The sequence below is a fragment of the Vigna unguiculata genome, chromosome 4 (genome assembly GCF_004118075.2).
Source record: "Vigna unguiculata cultivar IT97K-499-35 chromosome 4, ASM411807v1, whole genome shotgun sequence".
In the NCBI taxonomy this organism is placed as follows: domain Eukaryota; kingdom Viridiplantae; phylum Streptophyta; class Magnoliopsida; order Fabales; family Fabaceae; genus Vigna; species Vigna unguiculata.
Window position 1 is genome coordinate 37545119 of NC_040282.1, and position 22979 is coordinate 37568097.

At 27.2% G+C, this 22979-nt stretch overlaps 1 protein-coding gene across 1 annotated transcript; it reads right to left on the reverse strand.

Moving 5' to 3' along the window:
- Positions 1-7709: 7709 nt before the first annotated feature.
- LOC114180873 (receptor-like protein EIX1) lies at positions 7710-11523 on the reverse strand. Its single transcript, XM_028067165.1, has 4 exons — positions 10087-11523; positions 9376-9981; positions 8455-8928; positions 7710-8400 (listed from the first exon to the last, which is right to left on the reverse strand). Exons 1-4 carry the CDS (start codon positions 11510-11512, stop codon positions 7784-7786), a joined length of 3123 nt encoding a protein of 1040 aa, XP_027922966.1. The 5' UTR covers positions 11513-11523; the 3' UTR covers positions 7710-7783.
- Positions 11524-22979: the final 11456 nt, after the last annotated feature.

A 22979-nucleotide genomic window follows, 5' to 3' on the forward strand; every position in this document is an offset into this window, starting at 1 on the left:
TATTAATCTTTTGTTTTCGTTATGAAATAGAATAATGTTGTTTATGTGTTTATGTGCGTGTTGACTGTGGATTTAGTGTGTTGGTATTGAATGTGGATTTAGTGTGTAGGTGAGTGACTGCAGTGGTGTGAGTGAGTGTATATTGTGTGATTGGTGAATTTTTTAATGTGAATCATGCAATTAGTTTTGAATATCACCATGCAATCAGTTTTCAATTTGAGTTTTTGAATGTGAATTGATTAAACGTTGTATTCCGTTTCATAACACAAAATAATTTCATACCCATTTTCGCACAGATGGAATGATTACAAAACATATATATAAATAGATACAGATATAGGTTCATTGAAAAAACTTAACTGGAAGAAGAGTGCATGGATTAACTGCAGGAAGGGTGGCTCTCAATGTCGTCACGGACTCGGGTTGGTGCTTGCGAGTTGGTGCTTGCTGCTGCTGCTCGATCGTCTCCAAGAAATGAAGGCAAAGAAGGAGGTAAAGAAGGAGGGAGGAGGAAGCGGATAAAAGAGAACCTCTTTTAAATGTGTTTTTTAGGTCAAAGAATCAAAGAATCTTTAGGGGTGCAGAGATTCGCTAGCTGTGCAGGGGTGCAGGGAGTGTAGTGCAGGTAAGAATTTTTTTAATGCTTTTTCTCTTTTTTGATTTAACTTTTAGTTTGGACAAAATTGGAAATAAAAAAAGTTTTGGGGTACAGGAAAAATGCTTTGGGATGCTTTGAAATTGTGTTATTTTTAATGTTTGGATCAATTAAAATCTTAAAACTGAAATTTTTTGGAAGAATACAAGAGCATGAAGCTACGACATCATTGCAAAAATTAATGTATCGTCTCATCTTAAAATTGTGTTAAATTCTTTTAGAATTCCCTTCAATCACGGAACTGAAACAAATAAAAGTATTGCAGATGAATGACATCATATTGAAAGAAAGAAATAAAAACAAAGTATTGCAAAGACTTAATTAAACTTAGTCTTTCATAGAAACATATTCTTTTTAAAAGTATCAATTTAAAGGAGGAGAAGCAACGTAAACGTAATTTAGGTGCTAAAAAAGTATGAAAGGATTGTTTGAATTGTAAGTCTACACAAAATGTTGGCATTCAAAAGTCTTTGTCTTTTTGTCATTTGGTTTTCAATATTCTTCTTCCACTCCTTTTCTTGCTTTTCATTCTTTTCATTTGAAGGAATGATTTTGTTTATCGTATTTAAACAGACACCAAAAGTTATATTTAATTAAAGTAATGTTTTATTAACTCTTTTCTACACTTTATATGTGTTTTTAGTTTACATGGGTTTCTTATTCCTCGTCCATATTATAAGTTAGAAAATTAAGCACACTAAAAACAATAGAAAGAAGAAAAAAAATGAAGTAGTCCAACCCATTTTATGAGTTATGAAATTGGGACATGGTGAGAAAAGGAAATGCAGACAATCAAATCAAAAGACTTTTAAAGTCTTATTCATTTTATGGATTACAAAATTACGACACCAACCATAAGTCATAAAATCTAAACTATTTTAAAGATCCAGCTATTTATTTTCCTCATCTAATCAATTATTTAAAAATGTGTGAAAGAAATAAACGACAATCATATATTTAAACAAGTTAACTTTGTTCGATCAATTTTTTTTTATCGACAATTATTAGTTATTAATTTTTGTTAGCGAGATAGTTCAACTCAAAACCTCTCGCACTGATTAAAACAATTTTATAATTAACTAATTTCTTAAATCACTTTTGATGTTATTATTTTTAGTGGCGGATCTTGATCAGAAGTGTCGGAGGGGCCAAAGTAATATAATTTTGAGATTATTAGATTCGATCATTAGTATAATGCTTCAAAAAATGACTTCTCTAACTGAACATTTTTTATCATTAGTATAATGCTTCAAAATATGTGAAGAAGTAGAATCTATCTTTTTTTAGTCAATAATTTCCTTTTCATCATTCTTAAACGATTAATTTATTCTCTCATTCTTTATTAATATACATTTTTTGTAAATAATACTAAAAAATAATTGATCATAATCTAATAAAAAATTGACACATAATTATTAAAAAATATATATATTCATTATTATTAATACATAATACACTATTATTTTTTTTATTTTTATAAAAAAAAGAATATACAAAAAGCTCATGAGATAAAAAATAATATTTTCATTATTAAGTAAGACAAGAGACGGGAAAGGAAGATGATAAATGAGAAATATAATGAGTTTATGTCTAACTTTTTTTTCTTTAAAAACAAAAGGAAGACATATGAGAATGATAGATTATTACAATTTGTGAAAAACTAAAAAGACAATGAAAAGGAAAATAAAAATTATGTTAATAAGTATTTTGTTTAATTACTCTTTTGATTCATGTTTTCGTTTAAAAATGTTAAATTGGTCCTCTAATTTTTTTTAGTCTCAATTTAGTCTTTTGAAAAACTGATGTAATTCGGTCTTTTACAATAGATCTCGTTAAATACCTCGAAACAAATAAATTATCTTTTCATTAAAATTGAGATTCTTAATATGGATGATTTGCTGATGATTTACTTTGTAAGTGTAATTAACTAATGTCAATTTTTAAATAAAAACAGGAACAAAAAAAAAAATTAAACCTGAATATTTTTATTTTTTATTATATTTAATTTTATATTTTATTATGTTTTTACATTAAATGTTATGTTTAAATAAAAGAAATAAAACACTTAAATTTTATTAATTTCTAATATATGTTACTTACAATTTAAAATTTAATAAATTTCAAATATATTTTTATATTATATTATATTATATTATATATATATATATATATATATATATATATATATATATATATATATATATATATATATATATAATTAAAATTTTGGGGGCCAGGTCCTACCAAAAAACTCCGCCTCTGATTACTTTATTTAACTTGATTTCTTCTAATTAAAAAGACAACAAAAAATTATTGTTTAAAATTAATACTAAAATCTATATATTTTAAAGACTCTTTATAAACAGTCAATTCTTTTTATCAATTTGAAAGAGCTTGACTATACTAAATATCCGATTCAGTGTTTGACTCAGTCTTAGCCATCACATTTGAACTTTTTTTCTTATGTTAAGCTGTAGCAAAGGAGAATAAATATACAAGTCACAAAAAACCCTAACTTGTGAAGATTTTTTTTTCTTCTTTTATGCAACTTTTTGTTTTCATTATCAATTGTTTTGATAAAGTTAATTGCGTAAAGTGCATGTGTAAATTTTACATTTGTGGTTTACTATGATTATTCTTTTTAAAAGTTTCTATCTATTTTTCACAGATGTTCCATTTCACGCAAAAAATAAAATATAACGACCTTCAGAAAGAGTGTTTTTTTTTCTTTCAAAAAATATTATTTGTCCCTCATCGCCATAATCTCCATTTTAAAAACTTTAATTATCAAACTTTTATTACGTAAAAAAACATTTCATACAATTTTCTATTTGAAAGGAGAAGACCCTCCAATTTTATTTGTGTTGGGTAACAAGATAAAATATTTGAATTTTAATTTGATGATATACGGAGACATGAATAAGTGTCAGATGAAAGTGTGGAAGAAAGAAATAAACTCTGATCTTACATTTAATATATATATATATATATATATATATATATATATATATATATATATATATAGTTGAAATTAAATTTAATCAGAATGGTTTTAGCGTTAATTATTTTAATATTCTACTTCCCAATACTTTTTTGGCGTTCCAAGACGAAATCTTGTGTTAAAGTAAATAACAAAAGTTCTGCATCATTAACTTAATTCTAGCTTTTATTTAATCCAATCTCAATAGATAATTTGTTAAAAAAAAAAAAAACTAACTTCTATATGTTATTCAAAATAAAGATAATTGACAGTAAATTTGTTACACGCCCTTTACAGAGTTTCTAAGCTTGATAATCTACTGGGGTTTGATAATTTTGTAACAAAAATGAAATTGTGTTATTTTTAATGTTTGGATAAATTAAAATCTTAAAGTTGAAATTTTTTTGGAGAATACAAGAGCATGCAGCTAAGATATCATTACAAAAATGAAGTTATTGTCTGATATTAAAATTGTGTTAAATTCTTTTAGAACTCTCTTCAATCACGGAACTGATTGCTCCCTGAAACAAATAAGAATAATGCAGATGAATGATATCAGATTGAAAGAAGAAGGAATTAGGATAGGAATAAATAGAAATTAAGGAAATCAAGACTAAATTTATTGGATTTTATTTAATTATTAATGGTTAGTGATTTTTAAATTTACTTAGCATAAAAATACAGTATTATTCTATTTTAGGCAATTTCTTTAGATTCTTTTCTTAGGATTTCTCTCTAAACTTATTGTAATATCTATGAGAGGGAAACAACTATTCCATACTAGGAAGGTCATCAACATATATAAACTCTCTTGTATTAAAATTGGATTGAATCTATTATGGTTCTATGTACTGCTACTATTTTATCTATGATATTGTTGTTATTCATTCTTAATGATTTGGTTTGTGCACTTATGTTTGGATGAATTGATAATTCATCTTATTTAACTGATTTGAATCGAGTTGGAAAGCTGATCTTCAATCTAAAGTCCAACTAACTCATCTAATTTGTTTAAATGCTAAGAATATATTTAAATGTTTTATTTGAGTTAAAAGTCTTGCACTTAAAACAAAGGTTTATGCATCAATGTTTGAAAGATCAATATTGTGCTTGAGATCCTTATGGTCTAAACCTAATGAATTGATTTAGATCTATTTAGAACTTTTAGTAGCAATGAATGATTGATCTGTTATTTGATAAAGCCGTAAAAGTATAATTGATGAAGATAGATGATTTTCAATATCAATATTTATCGGTTTAAATACCTTTTTGGTCCCAATTTTCGTGAGTTTTGTTTCCTTTAGTCCTATTTTGTTGAAATGTTTAAAATGGTCTTAATTTTTGTAATTTGTGTTCAATTTGGTCCTTTTTGTAGACGCTGTTTAAATCGTTAACGGAAGTGAACAATAACTGCCACGTGTCACTATGTGATTTTTTAATTTTTTTTTTTGTTTTTAATTTTTTTTAATTTTAAAAAGTTGTCCACGTACCAAATCAGGATTGCCACACGTAACAGTATCTCGTGACTTATATTTAATTTGGTCTCAATTTTCATTAATTTTGTTCAATTTAGTCCTAATAATTAAATATATAAATTTTGACTGTATTATTTTTTTTCTCCTAAAATATAAATTTGGTCCCAACCTCATTATTCTATTATGTTTGATATTGATTAAAGTATTATTTGTTTTACTTTATATTTGACTCTATTTTGATAAAGTATGAATTTAAATTGTATGTAATCGGAGGTTTTGCTATAAAGATTTAAATGTGTGATATTTGATTTAGAATGAATGGTCAATTACATTGAAGTTTATTTATTATGATTATCCACTATAGAGATAATTTTAAATCGATACTTAATCAAATTCAAATAGTGAGTCTGGTTGTATAATATCACTACTTGTGCTATATAATTGCACTATGTGTCATACAAATTATTATCTGATAATTGTTTCACTTACTTGTTAGAGATTTCAAATACATATATATGTCATCCTCATTTGTGATAGAAGTATGTATGACAGTGAATGCAACATTTTAAGGATTGGAGAGTGATATAGCTATTGATGTGGGAAAAAGTAATAAGCGTGAAAGCACAGTCCGTTCAATTCAGAACACACTCTACATTGTGTTTTCTTTTATTTGTCTCTTCTGCACCTTTTTTTTTCTTTTCCTTTACTTTTTCACTTCTTTTGTCGTTTGTACAGAGTCTCACTTTGTTTTGTTTTACGATAAAAAAAGTATTAAAATAAGTTAAATTAAATTTCATAGACAGAGAACGAAGTTATAAATGCCACACCCAACCTTTCCATTGGGAAAGAAAGTACCCTTAAAATTCTCCTTTGAAAAAATATGCTTATAGAAAATTGGAAAAAAATATGTTTCCGTGTGTGTCTAAATGGAAGTACTAAAATTTTAATGTTAAAGTTGAACTGATTCAATCTCAATATATTATCATTTCACTTCCAAAAATAGATAAGACCTAATTAGTAATTTATTTTCTGTATTTAAACTTTTGATTTATTTTGATCTATATATATTTTTAAACTCAATTGGACTCTTATTTCTCTTAAAAATGTAACATCTTTTATTAAAACTGGTATTAACATTATTTGAAAGATGTTAGGTGCCTAAATTTAAGTTATTTCTATTTTTGAACCCCTTCGATTTTTTATTTTATTTTTGATAATTGATGCCTTTTGAATGATTCCGATTTTGACATATTTTCAAACAAAGTTAACATTAATTTGATAGAAAGATCATATTGAGTGTTTAAAAAAATAACAGTAACTCAATTGAGTAAAAAGAATTATAGAAATCAAAATAAATAAATGACTTATGAAAATCAAGTTACTAATTAAATCAATAAATTAAAATAAAGGAAATATGAATAGAAATAGAAAAGGTGGAAGAGAATTAAAATGGAACAGTTCTTCATCACACCGTCTTTGTATATGAAACTAAATCTTCTTTTACAGCAGAAATCTTGGTTCTGCATATTAAACTCTCTCTATTATATATACTCCGGGCGCAATGCCTTCTTTCTCCATTCTAAACATGTTCACTCTTTTATATCAGTAATTCACTTTAAATTTCCATATCAACAGAGTTCGTAGATTATGAAAAGTCTACACTCATTTTTGTTGGAAGCTTTGTTTTTTGTTTGAACTTTGTTTACTTGAAAAGTCTTCCCATTCAAAGTCTTTGGATAGGTTGTTATGTTGTCTTTCCAATTCAATTTTAAGTTGAACAATACAGTATCATGAAAAATGATCATATTAAAGAAAACATTTTAATCCTTTATTATTAAACATTATTATCCTGCATCTGCTTCCTTTCCATTACTACTTTTCTTTACTCTCTACCTCTTTCATGAATCACTTTTCTTTTATAAGCTTTTATTTATGGCATTCAACATTTACCTTTTAACAATGAAAACTGAAACTAACAATACCAATTAATGAAAGCAGTACTCCTCCGATTAATCCAATGTATGAGAATTTTTTACATATCTTTGATCAAAAGTCTATCAAATGCAGAGCAGACAATTTTGCATATTCAAGATAGACCTTCATACCAGAGTCTCATTTTTCTCCTGTTTATATGTAAAATGTTAAAATAAAATGGACTAAATTTAAAAAGTGAAGAGATAAAGTTAAAAATGCTACGTCCAAAACTAAATGTTCACCAAGAATTTGAATCTTGCTGTTGAGAAAGAAAGTAGTCTTTTATAATGCCTTTGAATCTTGATATTGAGAAAGAAATTATAACCATCTATAAATTTGAATACGAATGCCTTTGAGTATCTAAAACCCAAGCAACTCATTAAATATATTGCTTCAATTCTTTTCAACAAGAGTTCTACATGGTTCAAATTAAGTTCACACTGTCTAGATTTTCTAACAACAGATTGCAATTTGTTAAATTAGCTAGAATTTATCCATAATAAGTTGAACATGTAGATTCTTTAGCTTTGAAATCCAGTAGTAATTTAAATAAATAACACTCTCATATTTGAAAATAAATCAAACAAAACAGAAATTACCTGAAAATTTGATCAACTATGCAATACAGAGTAGTTCAAATTAACTTCCATGTTTTATAATAACTTTATTTTTCACCACATTAGATATATTGTACTCACATTAGAAAAAATATTGAAGTTTGAACCACACATGATCAAGGAAATGAAAATAGGCATAACGCCATGATCTACAAATGACCAGAGGACCAACTACTATCCAAAATCCCACCATATATCCAAATGTCATACCCACATAAAATAAGTTTAATCCATGCCTATCACTCCCTTTGCCATTCTGAATATAGCTTTTGTCATTGGAGCTGCAACTGATGGGTAGTGGTGGGCCACAAAGATTGTTGCCAATAAAGTTGGACGCATCAAAGGTTTGCAACTGAGTTCCTGTTGGAATTTTTCCATTCAAACCATTATAAGACAAGTCTAGCATGCTTAGAAAGCTCAAATTTGAAATAGTTGGAGGGATTTCACCAGAAAGTTCATTCCTTGAAAAATCAATGGACAACAATGATCCCATATTACCAATGTTTTGTGGAACGTGACCACTAAGTTGGTTGTGGGACAAGTTCAAAAACATCAAACCATTTAAATCTGTGACTTCTCTGGGTATTTCTCCTACTAATTTGTTATTTGACAAATCAATGCTTGTTACCAACCCGAGAAAGTTTTTGTATTCATCTCCTCTTCCTTTCAACCAAAGACGAACACTGATTACAATATAATCTGAATATAGAAATGTATAGTTTATAGCAGAAAAATAGATAAGAGCAGTTGTACTTTTGTTCATTTGGGTCATGGTCTTCAAACTATTAAAACAAGTAGGTATGTTTCCAGTCAGATTATTTTGTGCAAGGTCTAACACTTGAAGAAGACTCATATCACATATTTCATTAGGAATATGACCCGAAAATCTATTTGATCGAAGGATAAGAACCTTCATATGTAAAAAACTTTCTCCAACCCAAGTTGGAATTGTTCCTGAAAAATTATTTTCTCCAAGATCCAACAAAATCAATTTATTGGTCTTTTTCAAAATTGTAGGAAATGTTCCCGAGAGCAAGTTTTTACGGATGCTTAATGATTCTAGCTCTATTAAGGAACTCATGGATTGGGGAATGTTTCCAACAAAATTATTATTTTGTAAATTTACATACAATAGATATGGCCAGATGTCCCAACAATCTGGTATCTCCCCTGATAAGTTATTCGATGCAAGATTGAGAAATTCTAATTTCATTGGCTTCTCTTTACCTTTACATAAAAAATCATCCATGGATTTGGAGAATGAATTGCTTGCAAGGTCTAACACTTGAAGAAGACTCATATCACATATTTCATTAGGAATATGACCCGAAAATCTATTTGATCGAAGGATAAGAACCTTCATATCTAAAAAACTTTCTCCAACCCAAGTTGGAATTGTTCCTGAAAAATTATTTTCTCCAAGATCCAACAAAATCAATTTATTGGTCTTTTTCAAAATTGTAGGAAATGTTCCCGAGAGCAAGTTTTTACGGATGCTTAATGATTCTAGCTCTATTAAGGAACTCATGGATTGGGGGATGTTTCCAACAAAATTATTATTTTGTAAATTTACATACAATAGATATGGCCAGATGTCCCAACAATCTGGTATCTCCCCTGATAAGTTATTCGATGCAAGCTTGAGAAATTCTAATTTCATTGGCTTCTCTTTACCTTTACATAAAAAATCATCCATGGATTTGGAGAATGAATTGCTTGAAAGGTCCAAAAATCCCACATCATTTGAAAGTGAAGGAAATTTGCCACTTAACTTATTTGCACTTAGATCAACAGTAATTATAGATACTGGATTCTTTAAAGTAGTCTGAAGCTCACCATGGATATGATTATGAGAGAGATTTAGAAAAGAAGCTTGAGATAATGTTTTCCAAAACGAATAGGGAATAGAATCTAAAATTCTCGTGTTAGACATCGCTAAATAATCAAGTTTGTCTTGTGATTGAATCCATGAAGGAAAGTTGGGACCTAATTGCCAAGAGCTCATATCCAAATAACTAAGTTGAAAAGTAGGATGCCAGTTGGGACCCACTTTTAAAGTCAAATTGTTTCTTGTTGCAAAAAGGTCAGTCAAACTCGTAAGATTCGTGAGATGATCTTCTGTGACAACTCCTTCAAAACGATTATAACCAATATCAAGACTTGATAATTTAGAGAGTGATCTAAGACTTTCAAATGGATTTCCACCAAGTTGATTTGACGACAAAATAAGTACTCTCAATGATGAAAGTTCTCCAAGTGATTTTGTATGTTTTCCATCACCTTTGTTGCCACAATAATCTAGTGTTACATTGCCTGAAAGTTGATTGTGTGATAAATCAAGTCGAACTAGAGAAGTCAACTTTCCTAAAGAAGTTGGAATTGAACCTTCAAGTTTATTGTGTGATAGATCAAGTATGACCAAAGAAGTCACCTTTCCTAAAGAAGTTGGAATTGGACCTTCAAGTTTATTGTATGACAGATCAAGTGTAACTAGAGAAGTCATATTTCCTAAGGCATCAGAAATATTTTCTTGTAAGTTGTTCCTTGATAGGTGCAAGAACTTGAGATGAGGAAAACTACTATAAAACCAATGAGGTATAGAAGATGAAAATGAAGTTTCCTTCAAATCAAGATTTTCAAGAAGTGTGAGGTTTCGAAGACCATCAGGAATTGGACCTTCAAAGTAGTTAAAAGTTGAAACAAGAGAAACAAGTTTCTTTAGTCCAAACACCCACTTTAGAACAAATGAAATTTTTGAATTATAAGAAATGTCAGAAAGATCAAGAGTGAGGAGAGACGAGGAGTTAAGAAATGATGGTTGATTGGAGTAAGGAAGTGTGCATCCTGACAAATGTAGGTGCAACAAAGAAGAAAGAGGTTGGAGGGTGTGAAGCAAGTGAAATGATTGGGATAGGTTTGCACCTCCTAAATCAAGATATTCAAGCTTAGTAAGACTTGACAACCAGTCAACATTTCCAATAAACAAACTTTTGTCAATAGAATCACCACTTCGAAGATCCAGGTAGAGCAAGTTGGAGAGATTTCCAATTTGAGAGGGAAGTGTTCCATTGGCAGCACCGCTTAGGTCTAGATACGCCAAATTGGAAAGATTTCCAATCTGAAGAGGAATGTTGCCCATGAATCCAGAATTAGAGAGGTCCAAGTGAATTAAGGTGGTGATTGTTCCAACAAAAGAAGGAATTGGCATACTTCTTTCAAATGACCAAGTGTTGCTCAAGTCAAGATAACGAAGTTTGGACAGACTTGATAGCCAATCAACATTTTCATGACTTCCAAAATAAAGATAACTGAGATCAAGATAGAGCAAATTGGAGAGATTTCCAATCTGAGAAGGAATATTCCCCATGAATCCAGCATCAGAAAGATTGAGGTGAGTTAAAGAAGTCATTGTTGCAATGAAGGAAGGAATTGGAGTACCTGGAAAATGATTGCCGCTAAGATCCAAGTAATTCAACTGCTTCAAATCAACCAAACAAGGATTTATCTCTCCACCAAAGGCCCGTCTCCTATACTCTTTTAATGCCTCTTCATAAATATCTACATCCAATTGATAAGGAATGCTCTTATAAAAAGAGAAAGAAGGACGTGGAGTGGTGAGGTGAAGCTCTGCAACATGAGATGTAATGTTGTTGCACACAACTCCATCCCACTCGCAGCAATTGGGATTGACAGAGGCATTCCAAGAAGAAAGCCTATTTGAAGGATCTGTGAGATGATGCTTCAACTTCAACAGTGTCTCTCTCTCACTTCCAATGCACACCGTCTCTCTGCACACACCAAAACTTGACATCAAAAGCGAATTAACAAACACAACAATAAAAAAGGAGGAAGTCATTTTTAAACGAGCTATTGTAAAGAAGCAACTGTTTTTTCATTAGAAAGAAGTGGTTATGGGTTATGCTTACATACTAAATACCCTATTTATAGAGAGAGCTGCATCGCCTTTTCATACTTGCGCTATCTGTCTATCAATTTTAATTTCTATGCTAATTTTATAAAATCAAATTCACCTCTCAATATCACTTTCATATTTTATCAGCGTTCCTCCTCTTCATCCCCAGCCAAAAAGTTTAAATAGTACTAAAGAAATAAACGATAATCAGATATTTAAATAAATGGTTAACTTTTATTTAACCAAAAATTATTTTTACAATTAAATAACTCTTTAAATCACTTTTAATGTTCTACTTTTTTTGCTTTATTTCTTCTGACTGAAAGCCAATAATTACTTTTTAAAATTAGTATTCAAATCCATTTTAAAAACGCTCGTCATAAATAGTGAAGTTCTCACTAAATATCTTAACCTATTTATCTGACTGTCTCTATTGTTGGCTGCACCTTCTTTTTCTCTTTGTTTTCTAATCAAGTTCGGAGATGTATAATAATCCAACTTATTGTTTGACATAGTCTTAGCCTTTTCACTCTCATACTCACTAATTCATATATTATGGTAGGAAAGAACAATAAATATACAAGTCATCAAAATATCTAACTTAAAAAGATTTTTTCTTCTTATATTGCTCGACAAAATTATTATTTTTTCTATTTTAAGTGGAATGTTACAGTTTTTTCTTTCACATAATATTAATTAATTATTAGGGAGACGTAAAAGAGTGTAAAATACTTGTATAAATTATACATTTATGGGTTAGTGTGGTTTTTCTTTTTTTAAAAGTTTGGACATATTTTTCACACAAAATAAAATAGAACGATCGAAAAAGTGTTGAATTTTTTGAAAAATATTATCCGTCTCTCATCCTTATACTTCATAATCCTCACTTTTAAAACTTTAATTTATTAAGAAAAAATTGATAGAATATTTAATACAATTTTCTACATGAAAGGAGAAGATCTTTCAAGTTTTGTTTGAGTTGTGTAAAAAAAGATTTTTTGTGTAATGTTAAAAGATAATAAAAAATTGATAGAATATTTAATACAATTTTGTACATGAAAGGAGAAGATCTCTCCAGTTTTGTTTGAGTTGTGTAAAAAAAGATTTTTTGTGTAATGTTAAAAGATAATAATACTTGAGATTGACACTGTCATTTTGTCGTGCACTACAATGTGTCATAAAAAATTTTGACATATAGCAACAAAAACTTTTACAAGAAAAATATTAAAATTAATGGAGATTTAATTGAAATACTTTTTAAAAATTATGACAAAATTGAAAGTTTTTTTAAAAATAGCACCAACTTAAAACTTCCGACCAAAGTAAAGACAAAACAAATAATTAAACATTTATATTTATAATAAAATTTGTTATCATTGCGAATTTTACAAAATTTGACCTCTAATTTTACAAGTTGGTTCCCATTGGATTAAGATTTTAATGATTAGTTTGTAGATTTAGATAACGAAAGGATTTATGTCTCATGCAATTGTAAAAACATAATTAAGTAAATTACACTTGAAAATTTTATAGGAGTAAAAGAGAAAGAATCTAATCAAACTTATATTTTGTATTAAATTTGTCATGAACAATAATTAAAAGTAAAAAAAGAAGAAGAATTATTTGAGTAATTAAATCCCAAAGAAAGAGACCTAAGTTAGTAAGTTTGCCTTAAGATTAGCTAAGATTCTTGATAGTTTTAGATCCCTTTATTTAGTTAATTAGAGTTCTTGTGTAACTTTCTTTAAGTACTTAGATAAATAAACTTTGCCTTTATTTGGGCTCAAACATATTTTTATTAACCATTATTCAGTTATACGCTATCTATTTAACAATTTAAATTTTATACACTAAAATGTTAAAATCAAATGTACTTTTCAAAATGAGTAACATCTTTATCTTTTGTATATTCTTTTTAAAAGTATCTATTTAAAGGACGAGAAGCAACGTAAACGTAATTTAGGTGCTAAAAAAGTATGAAAGGATTGTTTGAATTGTAAGTCTACACAAAATGTTGGCATTCAAAAGTCTTTGTCTTTTTGTCATTTGGTTTTCAATATTCTTCTTCCACTCCTTTTCTTGTTTTTCATTCTTTTCATTTTCGTAGGTATTATGCGGTTTATTTCAATTAGGACATTTTCATTTGGTTTTCATTTGTTTATCGTATTTAAACAGACACCAAAAGTTATATTTAATTAAAGTAATGTTTTATTAACTCTTTTCTACACTTTATATGTGTTTTTAGTTTACATGGATTTCTTATTCCTCGTCCATATTATAAGTTAGAAAATTAAGCACACTAAAGAAAGAAAAAAAATAGAAGTATTCCAACCCATTTTATGAGTTATGAAATTAGGACATCGTGACAAGGAAATTCTGAAAATGAAATCAAAAGACTTTTAAAGTCCTATCCATTATATGGGTTACAAAATTACACACCACACATAAATCATAAAATCAAACCTATTTTAAAGATCCACTTATTTATTTTCGTCATGTAATCTATTATATGAAAATGTACAAAGAAATAAACGAGAATCATATATTTTTTTAAATACATAATGTTTAATGTTTTTCTAAATTTGGTGAAAGTATAAAATGTCTTTAAATGTAATTTTTTCAACTTTTTTACATTTGTTCCTATTTCTATTATTCCATTCGGCACTTTCACTTGCTATACGTCCCGGTCTCGTGCGAACTGCAGTCTTCAGCTCCTTTCAAATGGTTTTGGGGCGTTCAAATAATTTGGGGTTTATCTCCGGAAGACACTTTCATATTTAAAGGCGGTATTATAGTTCAAATAGTTTTCTTCTCAGCTTCCTAACTTTCTTTGCAGTGAATCATGTCAGATCGAAATAAATAAATAAAAGCAAAGTAGTGGAAAGACTTAGGTAAAGTCGGTCTTTCACAGTAATCCATGGGTTAGAAAATTAATCACACTAATTGAATAAATTATTATAGCGCAGACACTTTAAGTTGTTAATTAATCTTTGTTGTTCTGTCCTTTCTATGGGTTAGAAAATTTGGTCAAGAAAGGGGAAAAAATTAAATTTGGTACGAACACTTTAAGCTGCTGATTTCTCTAGTACTGTATATTTTATATATGGATTAGAAAATTAGAGATAGAAACATAGAAAGAAGCGTAAAATATTTGTTTAAACTGTAGATTTATGGTCTGTCGTAATTTTTCAATGTTTGATTTTATTGTGTGTTGTTGGTAGGGATTGAATTTGACACGTTCCCTATTTTCATCAATTACCACTATACAAAATATAAGGTAATGTTTGAATCCGGATTAAGTTCTTATTTTATGATTTAATTAAATTTTAATTATTTTATAAATTTAATTATTGTTTATTAATTTTTTATTAACAAAATATTTAATTAAGTATTCAATTTTCTTTTATCTTATTCAAGGCTTTTGTTTTTTGCTTTGTAGTTAATACGGTGATCATCTATGAAGCATCGGTATTTCAATTTAGAATTTAGATTACGTATATGTATTTGACAAGTGTTCGTATTTAATACTTTTCAATATTTTAAGTTATTTTACTAATACTTATCAATCAAACATATTATTTATAAAGGAACAATAATTTTATGATGAAAATAATTTATAATTTTTTATGTTGACAATTTTAATACCTATGATTTTAATTTGGATGTATGTGATCACAATAACATATATATTTATCATTTTTTAAAATATTATTATACAATTCTCAATATGCATATCTCACGTATCGTATTCTAATATTTTGTAAATAAATATATCGGTATGTCAGATACATGTCGTATCTGATACACGTATCACATCTATGCATAATAGGTGATCATTAGCGATAGAGATGTCAAAATGGGTTTCAACCCGTGAGCCAACCCGGCTCACCACGGGTTCAAGTCGGTTTGGGTTGAGAAAAATTCAACTTTTTCAAAAGTGGGTTGAACTCAACCCGACTCACTTAATCCACGGATTAAACGGGTTCGAGCCGAGTTGAAGATGGGTTGACCCACTTAACCCACCACCATTTTTTTACAATTTTTTTTAATTTTTTTTTAATTTTTTTAATTTTTTTAATAATTATTTACTACTCCTATTATATTTGTTCACAATTTCATATTTTTAAATGCTAGAATGTTGCTTAATTATATTTGAATAGTTTGAATGTTTAATTAATTTGATTATCAAGTTATATATATGTTGATACTTTAATCTTTAACTATAATCTTTATAGTAAATTACTCAAGTAACCGTCTTATAAACGATTTTTTTCTAAATTAGCATGAAAAAAATGTATAGTTTTTTTATTTATATTTTGTTGAATAGCATGACAGAAAATTTGTAATATTAACCATGCTTTCTTAGACTAATGGATACTTTCTTGGAAATAATTCTTCATATATTGGTGGTGAGTATAATCAAAACATTGGTTCTTGATTTTACTATGATTGTCATCCTATGGGTTACTTAAAAATTTATTTAAATATTTGAATACTAAAAAATAATAATTTTTTTAGGTGGGTTGGTGAGCCAATCCACTTAACCCACCAACCCGTGGTGGGTTGAGCCGGGTTCCAAAATTTCCGGCTAACCAGAAAGTGAGCCGGGTTGGGTTCACTCATTTTCAATCCGGCTCGTGGTGAGCCAACCCGTGTGAACCGAGTTGACTCACTTTGACATGTCTAATTAGCGAGATCACTAGTTCTCTTTACGCTCCTTTCCATTTTAAAAGTGAGTTAACCACAAGTTAAAAAATATCGAAGGAATATTAAACAAATAAAAATAAAATAAAACAGAAGTATTCCATTAAACCATATATTAATAAAGATTCAATTGAGAATGCCTAGATATATAAAATTTATATAATTCTGAATTTATCATTCTCACTGTCATATATTTTGAAAAAAAAAGAAGCTAAATTATTACTGAAGGTTGTTAATATTAACAAATTAAATTATTAGTGAAAGATTTTTACTGATAAAAATAAATCTGCAGGGTAAATATAAATTTATCAATTAATTTTATTGATGAATTTTAAAATTTAAATTATTGAAAAATATTTTTTCCGATAATAAACCTGTTGGTAGAATTTGTATCATCGAAAGATATTTTGATCAGTAACATATCCCACAGTCAATTGCATGTTTTATTATCCTTAATATCCATGTTTATTTTTGTGACATTTGTCCCGTATGATAATTTTTTGGTCATTTTGAAATAGAAATTTTATCCATTTCGATTTCTTTCTTTTCTTTCTTACAACTATTTGTTGAGAGACAAATGATGGAATTGACATGCTGGAGCAAGAATTTCAAAAAGAGTTATTTGGCCTCTGTTCTAATGCATTTTCTCTGCCACAAAGTTGACCAAAAACCAGAGAAGAATCGTATTTCTTTTTAGAAGCCTACAGATAAGTGTTTATTTGACGTTGTTTAGATTTTTCCTTTCCTTATTTTCATGCTAATTTGATTATTTATAGAGACATATGAATACGTGTGAAAGAAATAAATTCTGATCATACATATGTAGTTGAAATTATATTTAATCAAAACAAATTTTAGATTTTATTCTTTTAATACTTTTCAACTTTGGCTTTCCTCGCAGAAAGCTTGTGAAAGTAAACAACAAAAGCTCTACATTTTTAACTTAATTTTACTTTCTATCTTATGCACTCTCAATACAATTAATTTTAAAGTATAACTTCTATATATTATTCAAAAAGAAATAGTTTACAACAAATTTGTTTTCTAGACTACAGTAACAGACTTTACAAACTTTTCCAAGCTTGATCCCAACATTTTATAGACCTAGAAAGAAAAATAATATTTGAAGACTTTGGTATGAATATTTTGAAATACAAATATATATATATATATATATATATATATATATATATATATATATATATATTTATATATATATATATATATATATATATATATATTATAATGATATAGTTTGTTACATATGCATATTTCCCTTCTCATAAATACACACAAGAAAAATTATATGTGAAAAGGGGTTCAATCACTCTTAACAAAATTTAAATTGTGTTTTTTTTTAATGTTTGGATAAATTAGAAACTTGAAATAAATAAATAAAAACAAAGTAGTGGAAAGACTTAATTAAATTTGGTCTTTGGTCTTTCATAATAATCGGACTATTATGTGCTTGTAACACTTAAAATTTTAAGTTGTTGATTATGGATTAGAAAATTGTTTCACTCATGACACAAGAAAATATAAAAAATAAACTAGTCCAAAAAATTTAAATTGTCGATTATGATAAACAATTTTGTAACAAAATGTTTAAAAATATTGGCGAAGTCAAATAAGTAAATTATTTGTTGTGGATTTTGAAATGTAAACATTTGATTTCTAAAGTCTTTGTCAGAAAAAAAAAATTAATGAAGAATATTTATTTGTATTATTAAATTATATTATGCTCACAAAAATCATCAGAAATTAATACAATAGAATTAATCATGAATATGCCATAACCAACACTATAAAAAATATATAACATCCAATTTTAAAAACAAAAAACAATTATTATAATGATTAATTTAGATACCAATTTATAAATTTAAAATTATTGATATTTAAAATAATTTTTAGGCTTAAATATATATTTGGTCCTGTTTTCGTTGTTTTTATTCAATCTAATCCTCATTTTCGTTTTGCGTTCAATTAAGTTTTCATTTTTCTCAAATTTTGATCAATTGAATCTTTTTGACTAACGTGTTTAAATAATTAACGTTTTTGAACAGTACATACAATGTGTCAGTTCCTAGTTTTATTGTGTTATTAAATTTAATTTAATTTTAATATACTAACATTTACGAAAATATAATCCTTATTCACTAAATAAAACTCATCAACAATATTGGAACATAATACTAAGTTTAACAATCATGACAATATTAACGGATTAAATGTGACTTCAAGTCTTTCAAACAACAAAGTACTACGTAGTTCAAATTAAATTCATATGCTCTATTTTTACAAAAATAGAAGATTATAATTTGTTTATCTAATGATAAAATTAATTAGAACTTATCTACAATAATTTCAACATGCATCTACTAACATAATTTACACAACACAGTATAAAAGTGATGTGAAAATTTGATCAACTACAAATGCAGTGTAAAATTTCATGTTTTTATTACAATTTAATTTTCATTATACTAAATAATGTACTTGCATAAAAAAATAGATCGAAGCTTGAACCACACATGGTCAAGGAAATGAAAATAAGTATAGCGCCATGATCTACAAATGAACAAAGGACCAATCACTGCCCAAAATCCCACAACAAACCCAAATGTCATACTTACAAAAAACCAATTTACCCCATTCCTATCACTACCATTGTCATTATGATGAAAATGGTCCATTTTTGCATTGGAGCTACAATTGATGGGTAGTGGTGGGTCACATAGATAGTTGCCAATAAAATTGGAAGCATCAAAGGTTTGCACTTGAGTTCCGGTTGGAATTTTTCCCTTCAAATGATTATAAGACAAGTTCCGGTTGAAAGGGACTTAATTGAAGTATTTTTTTTTTAAAATTGAGATGTAATTGACATTTTTTTTAAACCGGGTACCTATTTGACACACTAACTCTAAACTGGATACTATACAAGTAATTATACAAAAAAATAATGTTGAAAGTGAAGGTAAAGGAAATTGGAGAGATTCCGAGATTGAGAAGGAATTGGCATACCACTGACATATTTTTTGTTGGAATCCAAGTAAATCAAAGGCTCCCCATTACGCCAACAAGGATCTTTGTGTTCTTCACTCAAGCTCTTATCGGAGAGAGAATGTGAAGTGCTGAGGTCAAGCGCTTCAACGTGGGATGTGATGTAGTTGCAGAGAACTCTATCCCACTCACAACAATCGGGATTGGCAGAAGTATTCCAAGAAGAAAGCCTATTTGAAGGATCTATGAGATGATGCTTCAACTTCAACAATGTATCTCTCTCACTTTCAATACACACCGTCTCTCTGCACATACTAAGAGAAAACCAACAAAGATGAACAAACACAACCATTAAAATGGAGGAATTCATCATCACACAACCTCTCAATACTCCTTATTCATTATGCATATAGAACTTCTTATATTTATACTGTTGCAGAGTCTTATTTTTTCTCCATATACAACTTTAGTCTTCAATACGCGTTGTGCGTGTCTCTCTCTATCCTTACTCTCTTTCCTTTTTCCTTTTGTTTTTGTCTTTTCCATTAATTTCTCATTAATTTCTAGATAATAATACTTTAACTTACTATTCTCATCATCCTTAGATCATCACATCACATCATTACAAAAAATTAAAATAAATAATCTAAGAGTGATGAAAATGATGAATTAAAAATTGGTCAAAAAAAAGTGGGTTAAAATATTATTTTCCTTAATTTCTAAAGCCATGCCAATAACACGTTACATGGAAAATGCAACTGATTAAAAAGGAGATTTTAACTATGATGAGAAATTTCCTTTAACAACTGTTATTAATGGAGTCATGGGCGAAATCTGTGATCTTCAACAACTTCTATTATCGTCGTACTATATCTGTTGGTTAATTATCTGTTGCTTTAATATTATTTATAATCAAATCATAAAATCTACTTAATCATAATGCTGTTGACATGAATGTTTGTTTTCTTCACAGCTTTCTAATTTTGTTTGCAGTGAATCATATCAGAACCGAATAAATAAATAGAAGCAAAGTAGTGGTCTTTCACAGTAATCCATATGGGTTAGAAAATTAATCACACTAGTTGCATAAATTATTATATCATAGACACTTTAAATTGTTCATGAGTCTTTGTTGGTATGTCCTTTCTATGGGTTAGAAAATTTGGTCAAGTAAAGGGGAAAAAAATAATTTGGTACAAACACTTTTAAGTTCTATATATTTTATATATGGGTTAGAAAATTAGAGAAAGACGTACAAAGAAGCAAGCGTAAAGTATATTTTTTTAAACTGTAGATTTATTCTGTCATAGTGTTTCAATGTTTGATTTTGTTGCGTCCTGCTAGGGATTGAAAGAAAAAGATGTTTGAGACGTTCCGACTTTCATCAATTACCATTATACAAAATATAAGGTCAAATTACTCAAGATGCCTTCGGATTAAGTTCATATTTTATGACTTAATTAAATTTTAATTATTTTATAAATTTGTTTTAATTGAAGTTTTATTAAAGGAATTTATTTATTTAAGTGTTCAATTTTCTTTTTTATTTTATTTAAATATCTTCCTTTTTTATTTGTTGTCAATGAGATGATTGTGATCTTAATTTCAGTTTTTTTCTTCATTTGAGCAATCAACTCACTTTTTTTTTTCTCTAACCATTTTAAACATAATGAATCAATATAAGAATCACTTTAAATCTTTTTAAATCGTGTAATACCACATCTAGTAAAAAAATTAAAAATAAAGAAAAAAATACTAAATCATACTATAAATAATGATAGAGTATTTTAGATTAAAAAAAAATGTTTATAAGATATGAGAGAACAAAGAAGGTAAGGCAGAGTCATGTTAATTTTTTCTTATATTTATTTTAATCAACTTATGTGTGATTTATCGTACTTATATTTATTTTGAATTATATATTATTTTATTTATTTTTAATTGTTATCATCTTTATTTTATTTATCTCATACATTCATTTTATTTATTTTATATAATTTATTTCTAAATATGTATTAGTCTGTCTATTTATTTTATTTAATATATTCTTATTTATAAATTAATCTTACTTATTTATTTTACTTTTATTACATACAGATTTTATTTATTTATTTTATTTAAATTATATTTAGTTATTCCAAATTTTGTTTATTTATTTATTTAATGTTTTTTATTATATAGCAATCCTATTTATTTATTTTATGTATAGTTATGCATTTGTCTTGTGTATTTACTTACATTCATTTATTTTTAGTTATCTGTTAATCTACATATTTATTTTATTTTATTTATCTTCTATTATAAAATATTTATGTTTATTTATTTTTAGTTACATATTAAGCTTATTTATTTATTTTATTTATAATTATGTTATTTAATGCATTCCAGTTAAGCACTCATCATCTTCGTTAATTTATAATTACGTTATTTTTTTATCTTTAGTTATACACTAATTATTTTTATTAATTTATTTTTTTGTTATTATATTTGTTTATGATATTTTAATTCATATTTAATTATTTATTTAAATATTATTTTTCAAATTACTTTCTTTAATTCTTATTTTATTTTATATTTTAAACATCGTTCTTTTGTAACTCAAAAATATACATAAAATAATAAAATTAAAGTTGAAAGAGTGAATTTGTAAGTTATTCCTCGACGATACTCTTTTGAGTTAAAGACTAAGGAGAATGTAAGAACTCCAGGTCATAATAAAACTAAAGTAAAAAGTAGGAGTTTATGATGCACAAATATGATACGTGTTCGATATGTCCATAAGTTTGTTTTCAATAATAGGACATGATATGTTATAGATACATGATATATGAATCTTGAAAAATGAACAATGATTCTTAAAAACATAATAAATATATGATCATTATTATGTGAATCCAAAATAAAACTATATATACTAAAGTTGTCAACATAAAAAATATAAATTATTGTTATCATAACATACCATTAAAAGAAAATTCTTAAATAATAACCAATTTTAGTAACAAAAAATATGTTAGAGACCAATTTAGAAGCCAACTATTTTAGTAGCCAAAACCTAATTGCTAATGTTAGTGACTAATTTAGAAACCACTTATTTTGGTAGTTAAAATCTTGGTAGCTAATGTTAGTAACCAATTTATAAATCAATTCATAATAAAAACTATTTTAATTATCAATTTAAAGACAAATTTTATGTTTTTGGAACTATTTTAGTTGCTAATAATTTTTAGTTTTTAAATTGGTATCTAAATCAGTCATTATATAGTGACTACTTATTTTTTTCTACTAAAATTAGTCATTATTAAAAAAATTTATTGTAATGTACTACAACTTTATAAATTGAATACTTTATTGACAAATATCGATAAAATATCATAAAGTATCAAGCATGATACGTGTAGGACACAGATACATAATCCAGATTGAAGTGTGGATACATCATAGGTAGGAGTTAATTAACTAACACAAACTGTCTTTGAGTACAATTTTGTTTTTAATTTTTGCATCCGGTGGTTGGATGGTGCTAATTTTTTAATATAGTTTTATTTTGTTTTGAAATAGGTAAAAAGTAACACACTAGACGTCTTTGAATATAGTTTGTGATTTCTAATCAAAGATATGTATATTACATCAGTTACGTTGATGTAATATGTGAAAG

Coding starts and splice junctions, on each gene's coding strand:
- LOC114180873 (XM_028067165.1), bottom strand. CDS start 11,512: ATGTCAAGTTTTGGTGTGTGCAGAGAGACGGTGTGCATTGGAAGTGAG. Junction 8,929..9,375: donor GGATGATTTTTTATGTAAAG/GTAAAGAGAAGC, acceptor TTTTATGTAAAG/GTAAAGAGAAGCCAATGAAA. Junction 8,401..8,454: donor CATGACCCAAATGAACAAAA/GTACAACTGCTC, acceptor TTCTATATTCAG/ATTATATTGTAATCAGTGTT.